The 15,482-nt window shown below is 39.5% G+C and overlaps 1 protein-coding gene and 1 long non-coding RNA gene across 7 annotated transcripts; one reads left to right on the forward strand and one right to left on the reverse strand.

Annotated features, from left to right (window-relative positions):
- Positions 1-544: 544 nt before the first annotated feature.
- LOC135111571 (uncharacterized) lies at positions 545-12,626 on the reverse strand. 6 transcript variants are annotated; one of them, XR_010273802.1, is made up of 5 exons: positions 12,071-12,626; positions 11,430-11,643; positions 11,135-11,198; positions 4,195-4,304; positions 545-4,075 (listed from the first exon to the last, which is right to left on the reverse strand). XR_010273802.1 is itself a non-coding variant. In XM_064025009.1 (5 exons), exons 2-5 carry the CDS (start codon positions 11,463-11,465, stop codon positions 3,721-3,723), a joined length of 630 nt encoding a protein of 209 aa, XP_063881079.1. In that variant the 5' UTR covers positions 11,466-11,637; positions 12,071-12,585; the 3' UTR covers positions 545-3,720. The 6 variants fall into 6 exon arrangements, 4 of the variants coding, with proteins under 4 accessions (XP_063881079.1, XP_063881078.1, XP_063881081.1 ...); XM_064025009.1 differs by having other exon boundaries at positions 11,070-11,198; positions 11,430-11,637; positions 12,071-12,585; XM_064025008.1 differs by having other exon boundaries at positions 11,070-11,198; positions 12,071-12,585.
- On the forward strand, positions 12,172-14,872 carry LOC135111576 (uncharacterized). Its single transcript, XR_010273806.1, has 3 exons — positions 12,172-12,286; positions 13,645-13,754; positions 14,404-14,872. It is a non-coding gene; the product is annotated as an uncharacterized LOC135111576 (long non-coding RNA).
- Positions 14,873-15,482: the final 610 nt, after the last annotated feature.

Below are 15,482 nucleotides of genomic sequence, written 5' to 3' on the forward strand. Positions count from 1 at the left end.
TGACAATACTGATCCCGCCGATAGGGCGATGTGGGCCAAGAGAATACGCCCCGCGGCCACGCCACAATAGCGGAAAGGAAAAATCGAGACGTACAATTGTCCTTTTCCCAATACCACTAATAATGACATTGCTTTTTTTTTTTTCATTATATTGCGAAAAGGAAAAAGGAAATATAAAGATAGCCTGGAAAACTTTTTCTTACTGTGTTGTTGAGTTCCCTCCATCCCTGCTGGCATGCAGTGGTCAGCCCCAAGCTTGGCAACTTTATGCCTATTGGGTCAGATGGCAAAAAAGGCAATGGCAATGGCTCCAGAACGTTCAAGGCTATTGGTGCTGGAATTTGGAAACAATACATAACCATTCTTGGCAGAGAATTGTGCCAAAAGTACCAAAGTATTTAGTAACTTTTATGTTACACCGCATACACCACTGACAGGGCTGAGCATTGGCACATGCATTGTGTTTGGTGTTCCAAGCACTAATGGGTTTGAGTGTTCATGTCAAAAGAGTTGCAAGGTATTGAGGTAAACATTCTTCAAATAAAGAGTAAAGAGGAAATGCATTTATTTCACATGTGATCAACATTAAACCTTAAAAGAATATGAACACTATATAAAAATAACAGAACTGAACCATCAAACTATGTCTGACATCTTTCTGAAATATATAATAACCATCTATATTTAAGCAAATACAAAAGTAACAAGACATCAATTTAAGTAGCAGACTGCCACAAAAGGAGGCTCTGGTAACAAGATCTGTTTGCATAACAAAATAAAACAGATGCTCTCCTATCTATCTATATACCAGGCCAGTAATTTCACACGGGGTGGCCCACACAAAGCACCACACACACACACACTTATCATTCACACTTTTATCCTCATAACTAGTTTACTGATAATAATAATAAAAATAATCAATCTTATTTATGAAAACTTCATGCACAAAATCCTATTAAGGCAGAGGCACATGAGGCAGATCCATCTCTGTCTTCTCCTTAGCAGGGTTAGTAAGCAGATAAAAAATACTTTTCAATGAAGATCATATGTACATAACATAAGAAATAAGGTAGCTGCAAGAAGCCACCAGGCTTACACGTGGCAGTCCCTGTATGAAATATACCTACCTATTTCCACCTATCATCCCCATCCATAAACTCATCTAATCTTCTCTTAAAACTTGAAGCTCCACTAACAACACGATTACTGAGTCCGTTCCACTCATCTACCACTCTATCTGAGAACCAATTTCTTCCTATCTCTTACTCATATCTCAGTATGGGTTCAGAAAAGGTTTCAACACCTATCATACTCTAAATCAATTTTCCTCTCACCTTTAATAATCTGTTGATGACAAATTATCAGCATTACCAATCTTTGTTGACTTCCCCAAAGCCCATCATGCTGTCAACCACAATATACTTCTACAAAGACTGTATCATTACAGCACATGAGGTAATATACACTCCTGGTTCAAAGCCTATTTGACAGATGCAGACCCCAAACCCCTTCATGCTGTCAACCACAATATACTTCTACATAGACTGCATCATTACAGCACATGAGATAACATACACTCCTGGTTCAAAGCCTATTCAACAGATACAACCCAGTGCACAGTCCGTGATAGATACAAGGCCACACAAACATAATGTCAAGGCTTTTTGTTCTTTATACCAAAAGAGGGACTTGTATTCACTTTCCCTGAAAATCTCTCATGCTCACTCCCCTCCTGTTTGTTTTGAAGAACACACTGCAGCCAACTTCATTCACACTGGCCAAACAACTCAGTAAAAATGTGAATATGGGGCAATAGCAATACCTGAACCAGGATGTCATTTAGATCCAGGAAGAGTAAAGACTTGAAGGATTCTGGAAAAGGAACACACACACACACACACCTGTTAGACATAGCAAGGTGACTGTCAGTCCTTGTCAGTATCTGATAACTGGCACTGTTGGGAATCATTTGAGCCTCAGGGGAGAACAGGTCTAAGAATAAAAAGTAGAGCTATGCTCTACAAGTCAGTGTGCTGGATAAACACATGGTTCTCACTGTATCTTGTGTCCAGAAAATAATGAGAGAGAAAAAAAATAAAATTATACTCAGCCAGTCAATGACACCAAGCTACAAAGAAAGCACAAAGGTTCCTGTCACACAAAAACAATGGCTGTAACAAAGGACCCATTGTGCAACAAGGATCCCATTCCATCATTATGGATTGCTATTTAAGCATTCCACACAGGACTTCATAATGCATTACATTATCATTTTTCTGATTGGCAGATGATGATTTCATGAAATCACCATAAAATTAATTACTCTTATAACTCATGCTTGCATATTCACTTGTATTGAACTACTTTTCGACAAGTAAGCACAGGTGGAACAGGTGGAATGTATTCTTGGAAATATTCAAAATTCTCCCTAGCTAAGACTGAAAGATGAAGACACATGGTCACAGGCTTAACAGTGACATTGGAGGCTTCACAGTTTTATCCTTCCTAGGTCACAGGCTTTAAGTAAATACTCATAATGAAGCAGAAAATTAAGGCAAATGTCACGTTGTCTGCCTTCACCTAAACTGTACATACACAGGATGTGCACATTCTTACCAAGGATGATACAGTAAATGTTCCTTTCACAGTACCAGCAAGCAGGAAATGGAGACTGCCAAGCTGATGTCTCCTTTCTATGTATCTTCTCACTATCTCTTCCAAGTACAGGGGGTCCTCGAATTACGACGGAGTTCTGTTCCTATGCCATGTTGTAAGCTGATTTTCAGCACAGGTTGGAACCAGCCTAAGCACCTACAGTATGTCACTCACCTATGCTAATGTTATAGTATTGTAAAGTCATAATCTAGGACATAAAAACCTAACTATTGTATCTGTAAAAAACACATGCAGGACATATAGTAAATAAAAAAATAATCAAATAATCAATAAGAAAAAAAAAAAAAAAAACAGCAAATGGGAATGTACAGAAACAAGCACTGCCAGCATTGTAACCACCAAAGTCAAGGCCATCATAAACTGAAGACTCCCTGTATTACATTTTACCCTTTTTCAGAACTATATAGTATGGTCTGAAGGATGATAAACTTCTGTCTGTCTATACACCAGGCTGGCAATCCAACATGGGATGGCTTAGACAAAGCACCACACACTCACAGATGTATCATTCACACTCTGACAGTGCTAGGAGGGTGAATAATGTGTGTATGAGTGAGCTGGCCACCCATGTGACACTGCCAACCTGGTATATAGATAGATAGAAGTATATTGTCATTCAGGTGATATGACTTACATTAAAAAATAAAATATTAGCTGCAAACCTTACAAATACTGCAACAAACTGGTCTGTCATCAACATACAGCACAAACTTCCACCAAGCCATCTAGGTATGCATGGGTGATCCCAGGTGGGGGTGGCAGGGAGAGGGAGTAGTTGCCTCCACTGCATAGATAAATGTCTATGCTTACTGGAAGTGTGTGTATTTTTTTTCTTTTTTTTACATCATCCAACAACACATACATGTAAAATATCTTCCATTTTGTCCACCATTACATAAAATCCCTACATCAATATAAAACAATAAAATGGCCATTCAGCAGAAATTTACATTGTAATAACTTAAGTACTGTATTGAACATAGCACAAGCAGATATGTGACCATGGGAAAAGTTAGACTGTGACTCTGCTTAAAGCTACACTTAATCCCCGAATTCTTCACGCAAAGAATTTTTGAACTCCTTGAACATTTCATCTAATTCAGGCTGTATCTTATCTCTTAAATGAGTAGCAAAACTCTTTATGTTATCTATATTTTTCTTCTTTTCATCCAAAAAATTCTTGAGATTCTCATCTCCACTCTCATCAAAGCATTTTTTCACTTCTGGGAATCTTTTTTCACTCATAACATAAACCTGAAAGAACTTTGAAAAATGTTCCACTTGTTCACACTGAAGCCAAAACTGATACTTCTGTGAAGACTCATCCATTCCATTTGCTTTGGGATCTATATCACAAATATCTTTATCTTCTGGATACTTGTCATTACATAGATATCTGAAAGAATTTAAGGTTATATATCATTAGTTGCTGCACATGTCAAATAATCACAGAATGGAAGGTCAGTTCATTTCAGCATTCTAACATGTATCACCAATATAGTTCAAATTCCATACCTGAAAAATGCCTCTCTACCTTCTTTGGGCAGGTGCGTAAATGAAGTTCTTCGTAGCAACTCAATCGCCTCTTCTTTATTCTTCACCTTCCCTCGGGCTTTAGGTGCATCCTGGAAATTGAACCAAAGTTAGCAAAGGCAACATCTTTCTAATGATTGTCATACTGGTTGAATAAAGCCTTCAATAGTTTAGAATCTCATGCCTGCCACTAGCAGTTCAAGGATATGTCACAGGAGAAAGAAAGAAGTAGAAATAACTTGTGTCAAAGCCCAAGGCAACATATTATCCAAAACTTATTTGAGGCTGATTAAATTTTTGTGGGGCTTAAAGCAACTAACAACTATTGTACCAGTCACCCTTAAAAAATGCAGTTTTTTATGACCCCCTTGTGTAAATTTTTCACACTATCCTATCTTATACACAAAGATTTTTCCTTCAGAAAATTCAAATCTTATTTTTTATATTAAAATGTTTGTGCAAGGCATCCCTTAGCAGTGTGATACGAGCCACTTGACTGAGCAAAAAAAAGAATAAATAAATAAATAAATAAATAAATAAATAAAATAAAATAAATAAATAAATAAATAAATAAATAAAATAAAATAAAATAAAAAAATGCTGATTGCCATCAACAGCTCCGCAATCCCAACGTCACGGTGACCAAAACATCATGGTTCGCCCCACCAAGTGTGCACAGGGATCACCCACAGACTTACTACATAGTCCTCCCACTGCTTCCACTCCGTTTCCTGCGCTGCTCTGTGAGGACTCGTATTCACCGCCACAAGAAACCTTTTACTTATAGTTTATAGTAATTGCAATGCAGTTTGTGATCATGCTGTAGAAGCATTACAGAAAACATCACTTGGTGGACTAGGAAAAAAATTAGCTTTAAATTTGATATATATATATATATATATATATATATATATATATATATATATATATATATATATATATATATATATATATATATATATATATATATATATATATATATATATATATATATATATATATATATATATATATATATATATATATATATATTACTTCTAATACTAGACTTTCTCTTTCAATGTCAAAATATTAAACACCTGCATTATCCTCGCCTTGTGACTTTACAAATTAGTTTTCCTTAAGCTCTCCCATGAGGCAGCGTGGCAGTGGTAGCGTTTTCCTTCCACTTACTTCTGTGAATCAATACTGTATATTTCTTGTTGGGGTGGATGGGGAAGAAATAACCTTAATTTAGACTTTAAATTTGTTTTCTTCATGCCTCCCCATGAGCCAGCACAATTACCGCGAGCCAGTGGTAATGTATGCTTTCCGCTTGCTTCTGCAGATCGAGACTATTTTATTACCCCCGCAAACTTAAAGTTCCTTAACACATTTTTCTCTATGTACTATTTTGCAAAGCAGGGATTAGTACTAGCGTATTATGAGTATGGAAATAATGATACGCCCGTCGTACGAGAATTCCCGAGACAACTCAAACCAAAACATGAATTAGTACTTGTCATGCCTCTTGGCTAATTCCTTGAAAATGATTGAAGTGACCGCCATTACTAGTGGATGGATTCCACACTAAACTCATGAGCATGATAGCACATTATGGCCACACTGTCTGCAATCTGATCACATTTTCGCCCGTATTCCGAAACACTATGCCCTCTCACCACAACTATCTTCAAAGGTCACAGCGATGATTCCCCGGGTTCTCAAGTTTATCCTGCTGATAATGAAGAAATTTTGTTAATCAGTCACTGGAGCCATTAAAAAAAAAAAAAAAAAAGTGTCACTTCAACTAGACCTTAGTGAAAGTAGTAGATGAGCAGAGCAGAAGTGTTTCATAATATGGTACCTTAACAGACATACCTATATTTTTTACACTTACATGAGAAGGATACTGACTTTAACAACTTATGCTTGATACTTGATGCATATTACTTAGCGAAAGGCTTCCTACAACAGAAATGCTTATCGTCTCTCCCTCACCAGCCGTGTATTGCTTTTTCACCCGTCTTCAAGAAGTGCAGTGCCGACCTTAGGTGTATAGGGGACCTATTAAAATGTGCCGTAACCTCTCTCTCTCTCTCTCTCTCTCTCTCTCTCTCTCTCTCAAGGTCGGTTAAGGCGCCATCTTGTCCCGAATTATTCTTACCAATTCAAGGTTTTCCTCCTCGGTCTTGCCTACTAATAACTCTGAATCTGTGTCCATGACGTGTCAAGAAGACCGCGTTACCACGGCCACACCTTGTTCACACTACTATCGATGTACTAATACTACTATAAGGATGGCTGGCAGCCCTGTGGAGATTTTTGAACAGAGCAAATGTTATAAAATAGGTTGAAATAATGCACCCTGGATTCAATCTCTAATTATGACTTTACATAAAAATCTCTTTGAAAGCTGAGCTTCCAATATTAATGTTCGTCAGTCATAACTGCAGTAAGACAAGCTCGACATTGTAGGAGAGTAGCAGCCTGGCGGCAGCAAGGCGGAATTATTGATTGCGCGATGCTGGGGGAACGAGTTGCTGGGAATGCAAACACAGAGGCCCCGCGCCAGTCATGGGTTTCGGAAGAAGTGAAGGAGAAACATACGATGGTATTCATTTACACTTGTCTTCAGTCTAATGGCTCACAAGACCTTAATATCCTCTACACACACACACACAGCTCTGACCACTGTTGTACGTATATAAGATATCGTATGGCAGATATTACATTTGCCTTGTAGGAGCACAGTGGAGCACTTTGCATAAACCCCAAGAAAGTTTACCATTACCATACGGTCACATTTGAGTCACTGTTAGTATTAAGGTTGCTGTTAATCTATAAAGGATATTTTTATTTCCACAGTCCCTTGATAATTTTTAAAAAAGTGGTTTTCTTTTTTGCCAGCTTTCAGGCTGCTCTCTAAACTTATCCATGACCTAATAGCATGTGGACTTCTTTATTTATCTATTTACTTTTATTTATTTATTTATTTGTGTGTGTGTGTGTGTGTGTGTGTGTGTGTGTGTGTGTGTGTGTGTGTGTGTGTGTGTGTGTGTGTGTGTGTGTGTGTGTGAACGCACCGTTTGACAATACGTGTTAACCGCTACCGGGAACCTATTTGTCAGTAGTATTCTATAGCAGTGGTTCTTACCATTTCGAAGTTCATACACCCTTCTGGAAACAATGAATTAATCATCTTGATACACTTTGTTTTGATCTTTTGATTAAAGCCTGATTTATATAATAAGTGTAATGTAACCTTGTAATAGTAACTATATGATAAACTTAGTATGATGGCGTGATGATATGAAGAGCTTAATATGACCAGGTGGTAAGCACAGTGTGACTCCTAGGATAGTGTTTCAAATGTCTCTCTCTCTCTCTCTCTCTCTCTCTCTCTCTCTCTCTCCACACACACTCTTATATGTGGCTCTCATGCTTAAAGAGTAACCCTTGCTATGAATTGTAGATACATGGTTGTATAATTAAGTACCTATACAGTAAACCTTTACTATGATTAATTATTTGCATGGAACAGCTTTACATCCAAGTTGAGAAGGCTTTTCATTTGAGCCATCATTATACAGAGATCTTTTGCCAGATTATCTTACATGATGGCTGCTGTTCAGGTATGTGCATTTAGTTATTTATAGTTTTCATGCATATACCAATGTTTAGTATTTCTATATCAGCTTATGCACTGATAACACTGGTCAACAAACAAGTTTATCATAATATATTATAAATGTGTACATTTTTTATTGAAATTAATTTTGAAGACTGTCTCCAAGTCCTGCCTTAGCCTAGTTCCCCACAGTGCAAACAAGCACATGATATTCTGTTGTTGGTGAGAGGGACTTATGGATCAACACAGTATACATGTCTGTACAGACTTTGACTTATTGTCTGATGCCATTGTGCCAGTCAACCAATTACAAACAACCACTGCAAGTTCACCTATTATTTTTCAGATTGGCACAACTGTTCTGCCACCCAGCAGTTTCTCAGCTGGGTCATCCCTCACAGCTAAGCTGGATAGTGTCCTTCCATAGCAGTATTATAAGCCCTCCACTGTTATGTGGCCAATGATGCACAGCAGTCAGCATGACCTTTACAGAATTCAAAAGATGCAAAGTCCCCACCTAGTATGGCAAGATTATAGAGTTTGGTTAGATTTAGTTTTGAGAAGTGCCTCACTGTTATGTGGTAAAGGGAATCACACCTAACAATTCCAGTGACAGGGGAGCCCAAGAGGGATAAAGCCCCTCTGGTTAGAACTGGCTTGTGTTCTATTTTCAGGCCTTCATTTTCCCAATTGGTTCCAAACATTGCTGTGCATTGGGGGAGAGAGAGAGAGAGAGAGAGAGAGAGAGAGAGAGAGAGAGAGAGAGAGAGAGAGAGAGAGAGAGAGAGAGAGAGAGAGAGAGAGAGAGAGAGAGAGAGAGAGAGAGAGAGAGAGAGAGAGAGAGAGAGAGAGAGAAGAGCACTGTGTGAAACTGCATTTTAAATGGGCAATGCTTTAATATAACCTAACTACGCTTACACTAACTGCACACTAAAACCTTAACATTTATCATGCACGTAAGTGGAACATACAGATTGGTGTTCAATTTAACAATACACATAGTTTCCCTTTCTTCGTCCACTTTTACATTAAGTGCCTAAAAATTTCTACAGAAGCCCACAAAAAAAAAAATGAAAAACAAGGCTGGGGATGGAGTCTTATAGATACAGTTTTTTAATGCAAGAGGCACACTTGCTAAGGACAACAAAATTTATTAAAAAAAAAAGGCCCACTAAGGTGCCAGTTTCTAAAGAAAGAAAGAAAACAGAAAAAAAAGGGAATACCTAAAAAGATTATCCAAAACTAGGGAAGTGTCTTGATCACCAGGTGTTTCCTGTTACTCTAAATTCAATTAAACAATGTATGTTCATGTACCTCAGGCGTGGGTGATGGCATTACTTATGGTTCCCAGAACTGTGTACAGGACTATGCATTGCATCAATATCTAGGATTTTCCTTCTTATTTATTTATTTTTTTTCTTTTACTATTTCTGTACTCTTTCTTCATTTTGTATTATGGTTTTGTTGAGCACCATAACGTTAAAAGATCTATTGTAAATATGATACATACAGACAGTGTAACTACATATTGGGAGCCCTGTAGAGCGGTGCGTGTTAGCGAAATGTGGCTGAAAACAAACTGAAAATCAGTAACAAAATAAACTGCATGACCTGACAGTCCGAGATTAATTTATTACAGTCCTATATTTACCCACAAGTCACACGAAATAGTCTCCAGGTTAATGTTGCCAGTTAATTACACAGTTATTCCCATGGTGTGTGAGGCGCTGGCAACACCTCCCCCGAGCGGCCCTGCAGCACTTGACCAATGGACTGCAAGTTGCTGATGTAGGAAATGCCAAACACGTGAACAACTTGCTTTGAATGTCAGGACGTACATACCTTCTCGGATTTTTTCTTCTTTTTTAACCAATCCATTTCAGTCCCAGTCCACCGCTGACAATGTGAAGCACAATTTTGGGTTAAAACTCTTCTTTTCTATCGACAGCAGCTACACTCTCACATTCACTGTCCCCGTCAGGCTCCCAGCTGACTGGGTGGTGAGTAAACAAACCCACTGGAGAGTGTGAGCAGTGTTGCCAGATACGGTCGAGAAATTTTAAACCACACTACACTGACAACTTCAAAAACACGCCAGATTAAAGCCCCATAATTCACTATATATATATATATATATATATATATATATATATATATATATATATATATATATATATATATATATATATATATATATATATATATATATATATATATATTATTTAAGTTAATCATGAAGTTATTATATGAAGTAGATTACATTAAAATACTATGAAATTCTCTCTCTCTCTCTCTCTCTCTCTCTCTCTCTCTCTCTCTCTCTCTCTCTCTCTCTCTCTCTCTCTCATATGCATATTTACATCAGATGTGTTAACAGAATTGCTGTACATATTCAACACAACAAATTGAGGTTAAAGAAGTTACTTAATGCATTCTATCTGAAACCCATCTCTGTTCTGTCTGTAACAACCACTCATTCATTGCAATCTAGAACGGCTGCTGGTCCATTCCTCAACACACACTCTCTCTCTCTCTCTCTCTCTCTCTCTCTCTCTCTCTCTCTCTCTCTCTCTCTCTCTCTCTCTCTCTCTCTCTCGAATGTATTTATTTATTTATTTTTATGATAACCCATCGGGTGAATAGCTGCCACTACTACAAAAGTTGCTGCTGATACTTGGAACTTGGGCAAACAGTACAATAATAGTACGCGCTCGATGCCTTATATACATCGGTGTCTTTGAGAGCAATCTGTTGAGCTGGATACAGGTAGTTCCAAAGGAATCTTACAGTTCCATGTCAAGCTACAAAATAATGTTGGATGGGAGTGTGCCTTGGTTACAAAGTTCATTAATATCTGTGACTGACACCAAGCAGCTCAGGGGAGGAAAGCGACTCGAAGAACAATGAATGACAAGGAATGGTACTACAAAGACACAGGGACTCGTGATTTACCACAAGATCATCTACTTAATACTATGTCAAGCTCAGTGCGGCTCAAGAATTATAATCTGAAACACTCTTGCTCCGCGTCTCCACCACTTTCAAAAGTCTCTAGTTTAAGTGATTTTTTTTCTTTTTTACGGTTCTAATAACAAATTAACAAGGTTTCTACATTATTAATAGAAGAAATACTCTTAAGATCCCTTTGAAAACAGTCGTGATGGAAGAGCGAAGCATTTCTGAATACGAGATTAAGTGGGAGTGCAACATTTACTAAAGGGGCACCACTACTTCAATGGATACTGACCGGGGAGAGATGAGGGAGGACATGCAGTAAGTGACGGCGAGGTTCAGCAAGCCCTCCACACTCACCGGAGTTCTTTATCCAGAGAATCGGATAGAGCTTTCGGGACACGCCGGCCAAAACATCAATGCACTGTTGATTGCAGGGGAAGGATGGGATACAAACTAGCTGATACTACTTTCCATTGCTTTAGTCTAAGATTTCCCAGTTGTGCAGTAGTGTTCCCATAGTTCCGTTGTAATTGCCTTCAGTCACAGGTGTGAAATTATCCTCATATGTCATAATTTGCTCAGCTCCAAGAATCTATCGTGTTTAAAGGACCGTAGTAGTTGATGCTAACTGAAGTACAAAAGCATTACTCACCATACCCCTGCTGCTCTTGGACTTGCCGCTGCCCATCTCTGTTGATACGAGGGAGCGTGGCACACGTCAGCTGGTGGCACGCGCCTCACTCTAACAAGTGCTGTGCTGCCTCAAGGCCTGCGGCGTCAAAAAGTTGTTCCTGTGAGTCCTTTGCTCCTTGCTCTCTTCGACTTGCACAGAACTTGCCGCGTTACGAATCCCTTCACACCTGAAACTTTAAGATTATTCAAGGGAAGTTCAAAAGGTCGGTGATTCTTTGTCAAATTCTCTAGGAACGAAGTGTTAAGCTCAGGGGTGAGGGAGATGATACTCATTATTAAGTCATGCTATCAACTCAGGAACTCCTTGCTAATGTAAAGAAATCCACCACCAACTGCACGATACACGCCGTCATTATTTCTCTTGATGTACTTGTGTGTCATCACTTAAATGAATTTTGCAGCAAATGTCTCACTATAACTCGATAGACAGGTGTATCTGTTCATCTCCACACCGGCGAGATTCACCTGTTTTGCGTCTGATCATTAGTTATTGACACACTGCACCTCTTGCACTACACACCTTGCCATTATCTACAAACACGGATACTTTCACCGGTTAAGGGATGACATATTGTTTGTATATACTGATGCAGGCATTACCTTCACTGCAATATGAACGACCACTTTATTTTCATCTTCAGACTTTGGCCACTGAGAGCGGAGGGGAAACACGACGGAATACCTCACTGTTCAGGACTCGGTGACAAAATGGTCTGCCAAGAATCCTCTGAGTAACTCCCACGTTAAATTGTCATTACTTCCGCACAACCTCCACTTAATTCTTCCAGCGGGGTGTAGACAAGGCCTTTTGTGGAGGTAACCTTTTCACTCATCACTACATCACCGCATTCCTTTACTTTTCATTGATATTTCTAAGTCACTGAAGAACAATCGCTGTGGTTCATAACACACTTAAAGTTTCCTCATCCAAGAATGAACGTGTAGTAGAACTAGAATAACACTTTAGCCATATCTTCACTGCAGCACAATGGAACGTGTGGAAAGAGGCACCCTAGCTGGAAATCAAGCAGCTTTTCAGGAGAAAGTAAACTGTTCACTGGATTTCATTGGCGTCATAATATTTCGCGCTGTTTCTATTTCCCATCCATTTTTTTATTTTCTTTTTGCTGGCTCATTACCGACGCTTACTTTACATAATCAAGCAGAGTAAATGCAGTATTTTGACATGAGCTCACCAAGGTTACTCGGTAGTGCTAGCGAGACGATCGTTACCACAAGAAATCATGCACAAGTGTGAAGTACTAGATTGTGAGAGGTTGCCAGACACTGCCGGACCAGTCTCCACTCACGCCATGATCGAAGCGTTATTAGAAGCATACCACACCGCTACAGCTTTTTTGTTTTCCTGGTTCTATCCCACATAGCCAGGCCACCACTTCAGTCACAAATAGCACAACAACAACTACTACACCTATAAACAATTATTTTAATTCTCTCTCTCTCTCTCTCTCTCTCTCTCTCTCTCTCTCTCTCTCTCTCTCTCTCTCTCTCTCTCTCTCTCTCTCTCTCTCTCTCTCTTTACTTGTCTACTTCATTCACTGAGCGTGACTTCATGGGAAGCAGCGTAAGCCTATTCGGGATGAACTGCTCCAGAAAGTCTGATCCAATCCCGAGACTGTCCGTCCAGGTACCTCTCACTGAACCTTGCATTCCTTCATGTTACTGTAACACTCGTAAGAACCTTCCTTGCGTCTCTCCTCTGCCATAGCGGTCTACGTACTTCCCTTGCTCATCTCTCCACTCCAGTCTCCTTCACTTCTTTCCTTCCCTCGGCTCCTCTGTACTGACTGTCTCCCTTGACCCGTCCCTGAGGTCCTTTACCGTCTGACGCCACTGGTCTTTCAGCATTCCATCACTGGGGACGCAGGTTGGCGAAGTCACCTTAGAGTGTTTGTCGGTTTTCTCATGGAGCAAACTTTCATATAAATCCTAAGTGTAGTGTAGTCGACTGATCATTTACTTGATAATGTAACAATTTTAAGTTGTTGCCACTCTTTCTAGCCAAGAGGAGTACGTGTGTGCAGTAAAACTGAAGGTAGATGAGGGACAGACGGCAACGCAGCCCAATACATTCCAGTCTTTAGTCTTAATGGAGGTCAAGGCTTGTTTATCTACACAGTCCGCTTAACGCCTAAGCCTGCTTCTCCTTACAGGTCACGTGAAGTGTCTCATGGATGCTGCCTGGATGCGAGCCACACATCCCATCCCTGCTGCCTGCTGCCTGTACTACTTTGAAGTGAAGGTTGTCAGAGGGCAGAAATGGGTAAGTCACAGAGAATTGTGGTGGTAGTAGTAGTACATATAGCAAAATATGTGAATTTGAATATGTGGTACTAATAGTAGTAGTAGTAGTAGTAGTAGTAGTAGTAGTAGTAGTAGTAGTAGTAGTAGTAGTAGTAGTAGTAGTTCTCTGCCCAGAACCTGATTAATTTGTCCCTTGTTGGGGTGACTACATAGTGGTGTGATGAGGCAGGTGGGTGTCGGGTTAAAAGAAACACCTTTCCTTCCCAGAATACATCATGTACCTTAAAAATACATGACAAAATATTTGACTTTTGATTTATTCTCTTCTATTATCTACTAATTATTCCCAAATTCCTATTAATACGTTATTCTCGTTGTGATATGACCCTCACCTTTTTCATGACCATGAAAGGTAAACAATAAATATTTGAAGATAATAAAAAAATAAAAAAATGGCAAATTCGCAACACTTAATGAAGATGACATACAAATATATATGAGGCCCCCCGCGGCAGAAGAGTACTAAGCGCCATCGGGAGCAAAATGGCGTTTTTTGCCTCATCAGGTGCTCCAAGGCTTAATGCGCATTTTGGTGTAGATAGTATACTTTTTCCATCATGTTAACAAGGTACAATTTCCCGTTGTTTGCAAAGTATTTTTTTCCTTAGCGACTAGGTGTTGACTCGGTGTTGGAAGTCGCCCGTGCAGAAGCGTACTATCTCCATCCAGCCAATGAGAGACCGCGGAGTGCTGTGACGTCAGAGCGCTGAGCCAATGAGAGCGCCGTATCTTCTCCTGCCTCAGCCCCGCTCTGCCTCAATCTAGTTGCACTCATGCCCCAAAATGCCCATCCATTCTACCGGTCTATCATCGACGCCCAAGCAGGTGATGTCAATAGCACTCAAGATGATGGTGAACACGACAACTTGGATGAACTGTTGGAGTACGAATCGTAAAGGCATTGAGGGGTGGGGGGGAGGGGGGAAGTGTGTAATAAACAATGAAAGTTAGTGATACCTGTAATAAAGAAAGGGAAAGTTAGTGTTACCTCAAGATTGTGTGAAGTGAGAAGTGCAAGATACCAAGACACCAATATCATTGAACATAGCTGAGTAAAAACTAAAAAAAAAAAAAAAAATACGAATCAATAATGGAAATGTTTATTTTTTTCCAGATGATTTTTTTATTTCCTCTGTTTTAATGTCATGTTATAGGTGTGTTTCAGGGCTTTAATCTGGTGTATATAACTTTACTCTAGCTTTACTGTACGGCTATTGACATTTTCGTAAAAGTTACAAAACTTTGACCTTCATTTCTGGCGAATATTGATTTTGGCACTTAGTACTCTTCTGCCGCGGGGGGCCTCATATAATGTATTATAGTAGTTAAATTCGCGCAACATATCAGTAAAAAAAAAAGATAAAAAAAAGATAAAACGCTTAATCACACACACACACACACACACACACACACACACACGCCAAAATGACAACACAAACCATACAAACTTCGTCTGGCGTGTTTCGTCGCAGTCCTTCCCCGTGGCTGAGGAGGCCCAAAGATCAAGCGTGTGGCACCGTGGAAGCCAACAGCCCTGTTCACACGACGTGATTTCAGACGCGCGGGAGCAAAGTCAATCTGTGATAGCCTATGGGATCGTTTACAAGTAACCGCGGCCGTACCGCCATACCCCTCGCAAACGTTCGGTTGGCGGGCGGTTCGAGATACACTGAAGGGTGTGGCCGCG

Source organism: Scylla paramamosain, chromosome 22 (genome assembly GCF_035594125.1).
Source record: "Scylla paramamosain isolate STU-SP2022 chromosome 22, ASM3559412v1, whole genome shotgun sequence".
NCBI lineage: Eukaryota > Metazoa > Arthropoda > Malacostraca > Decapoda > Portunidae > Scylla > Scylla paramamosain.

What these genes read in the sequence shown, in the direction of transcription:
- LOC135111571 (XM_064025009.1), bottom strand. Translation starts at nt 11,465, where the DNA reads ATGGGCAGCGGCAAGTCCAAGAGCAGCAGGGGTATG. An exon ending in CCAAGAGCAGCAGGGGTATG is followed by an intron (nt 11,199 to 11,429) that starts GTGAGTAATGCT and finishes TGCAATCAACAG; the next exon opens with TGCATTGATGTTTTGGCCGG. An exon ending in GGTAGAGAGGCATTTTTCAG is followed by an intron (nt 4,076 to 4,194) that starts GTATGGAATTTG and finishes AAATTCTTTCAG; the next exon opens with ATATCTATGTAATGACAAGT.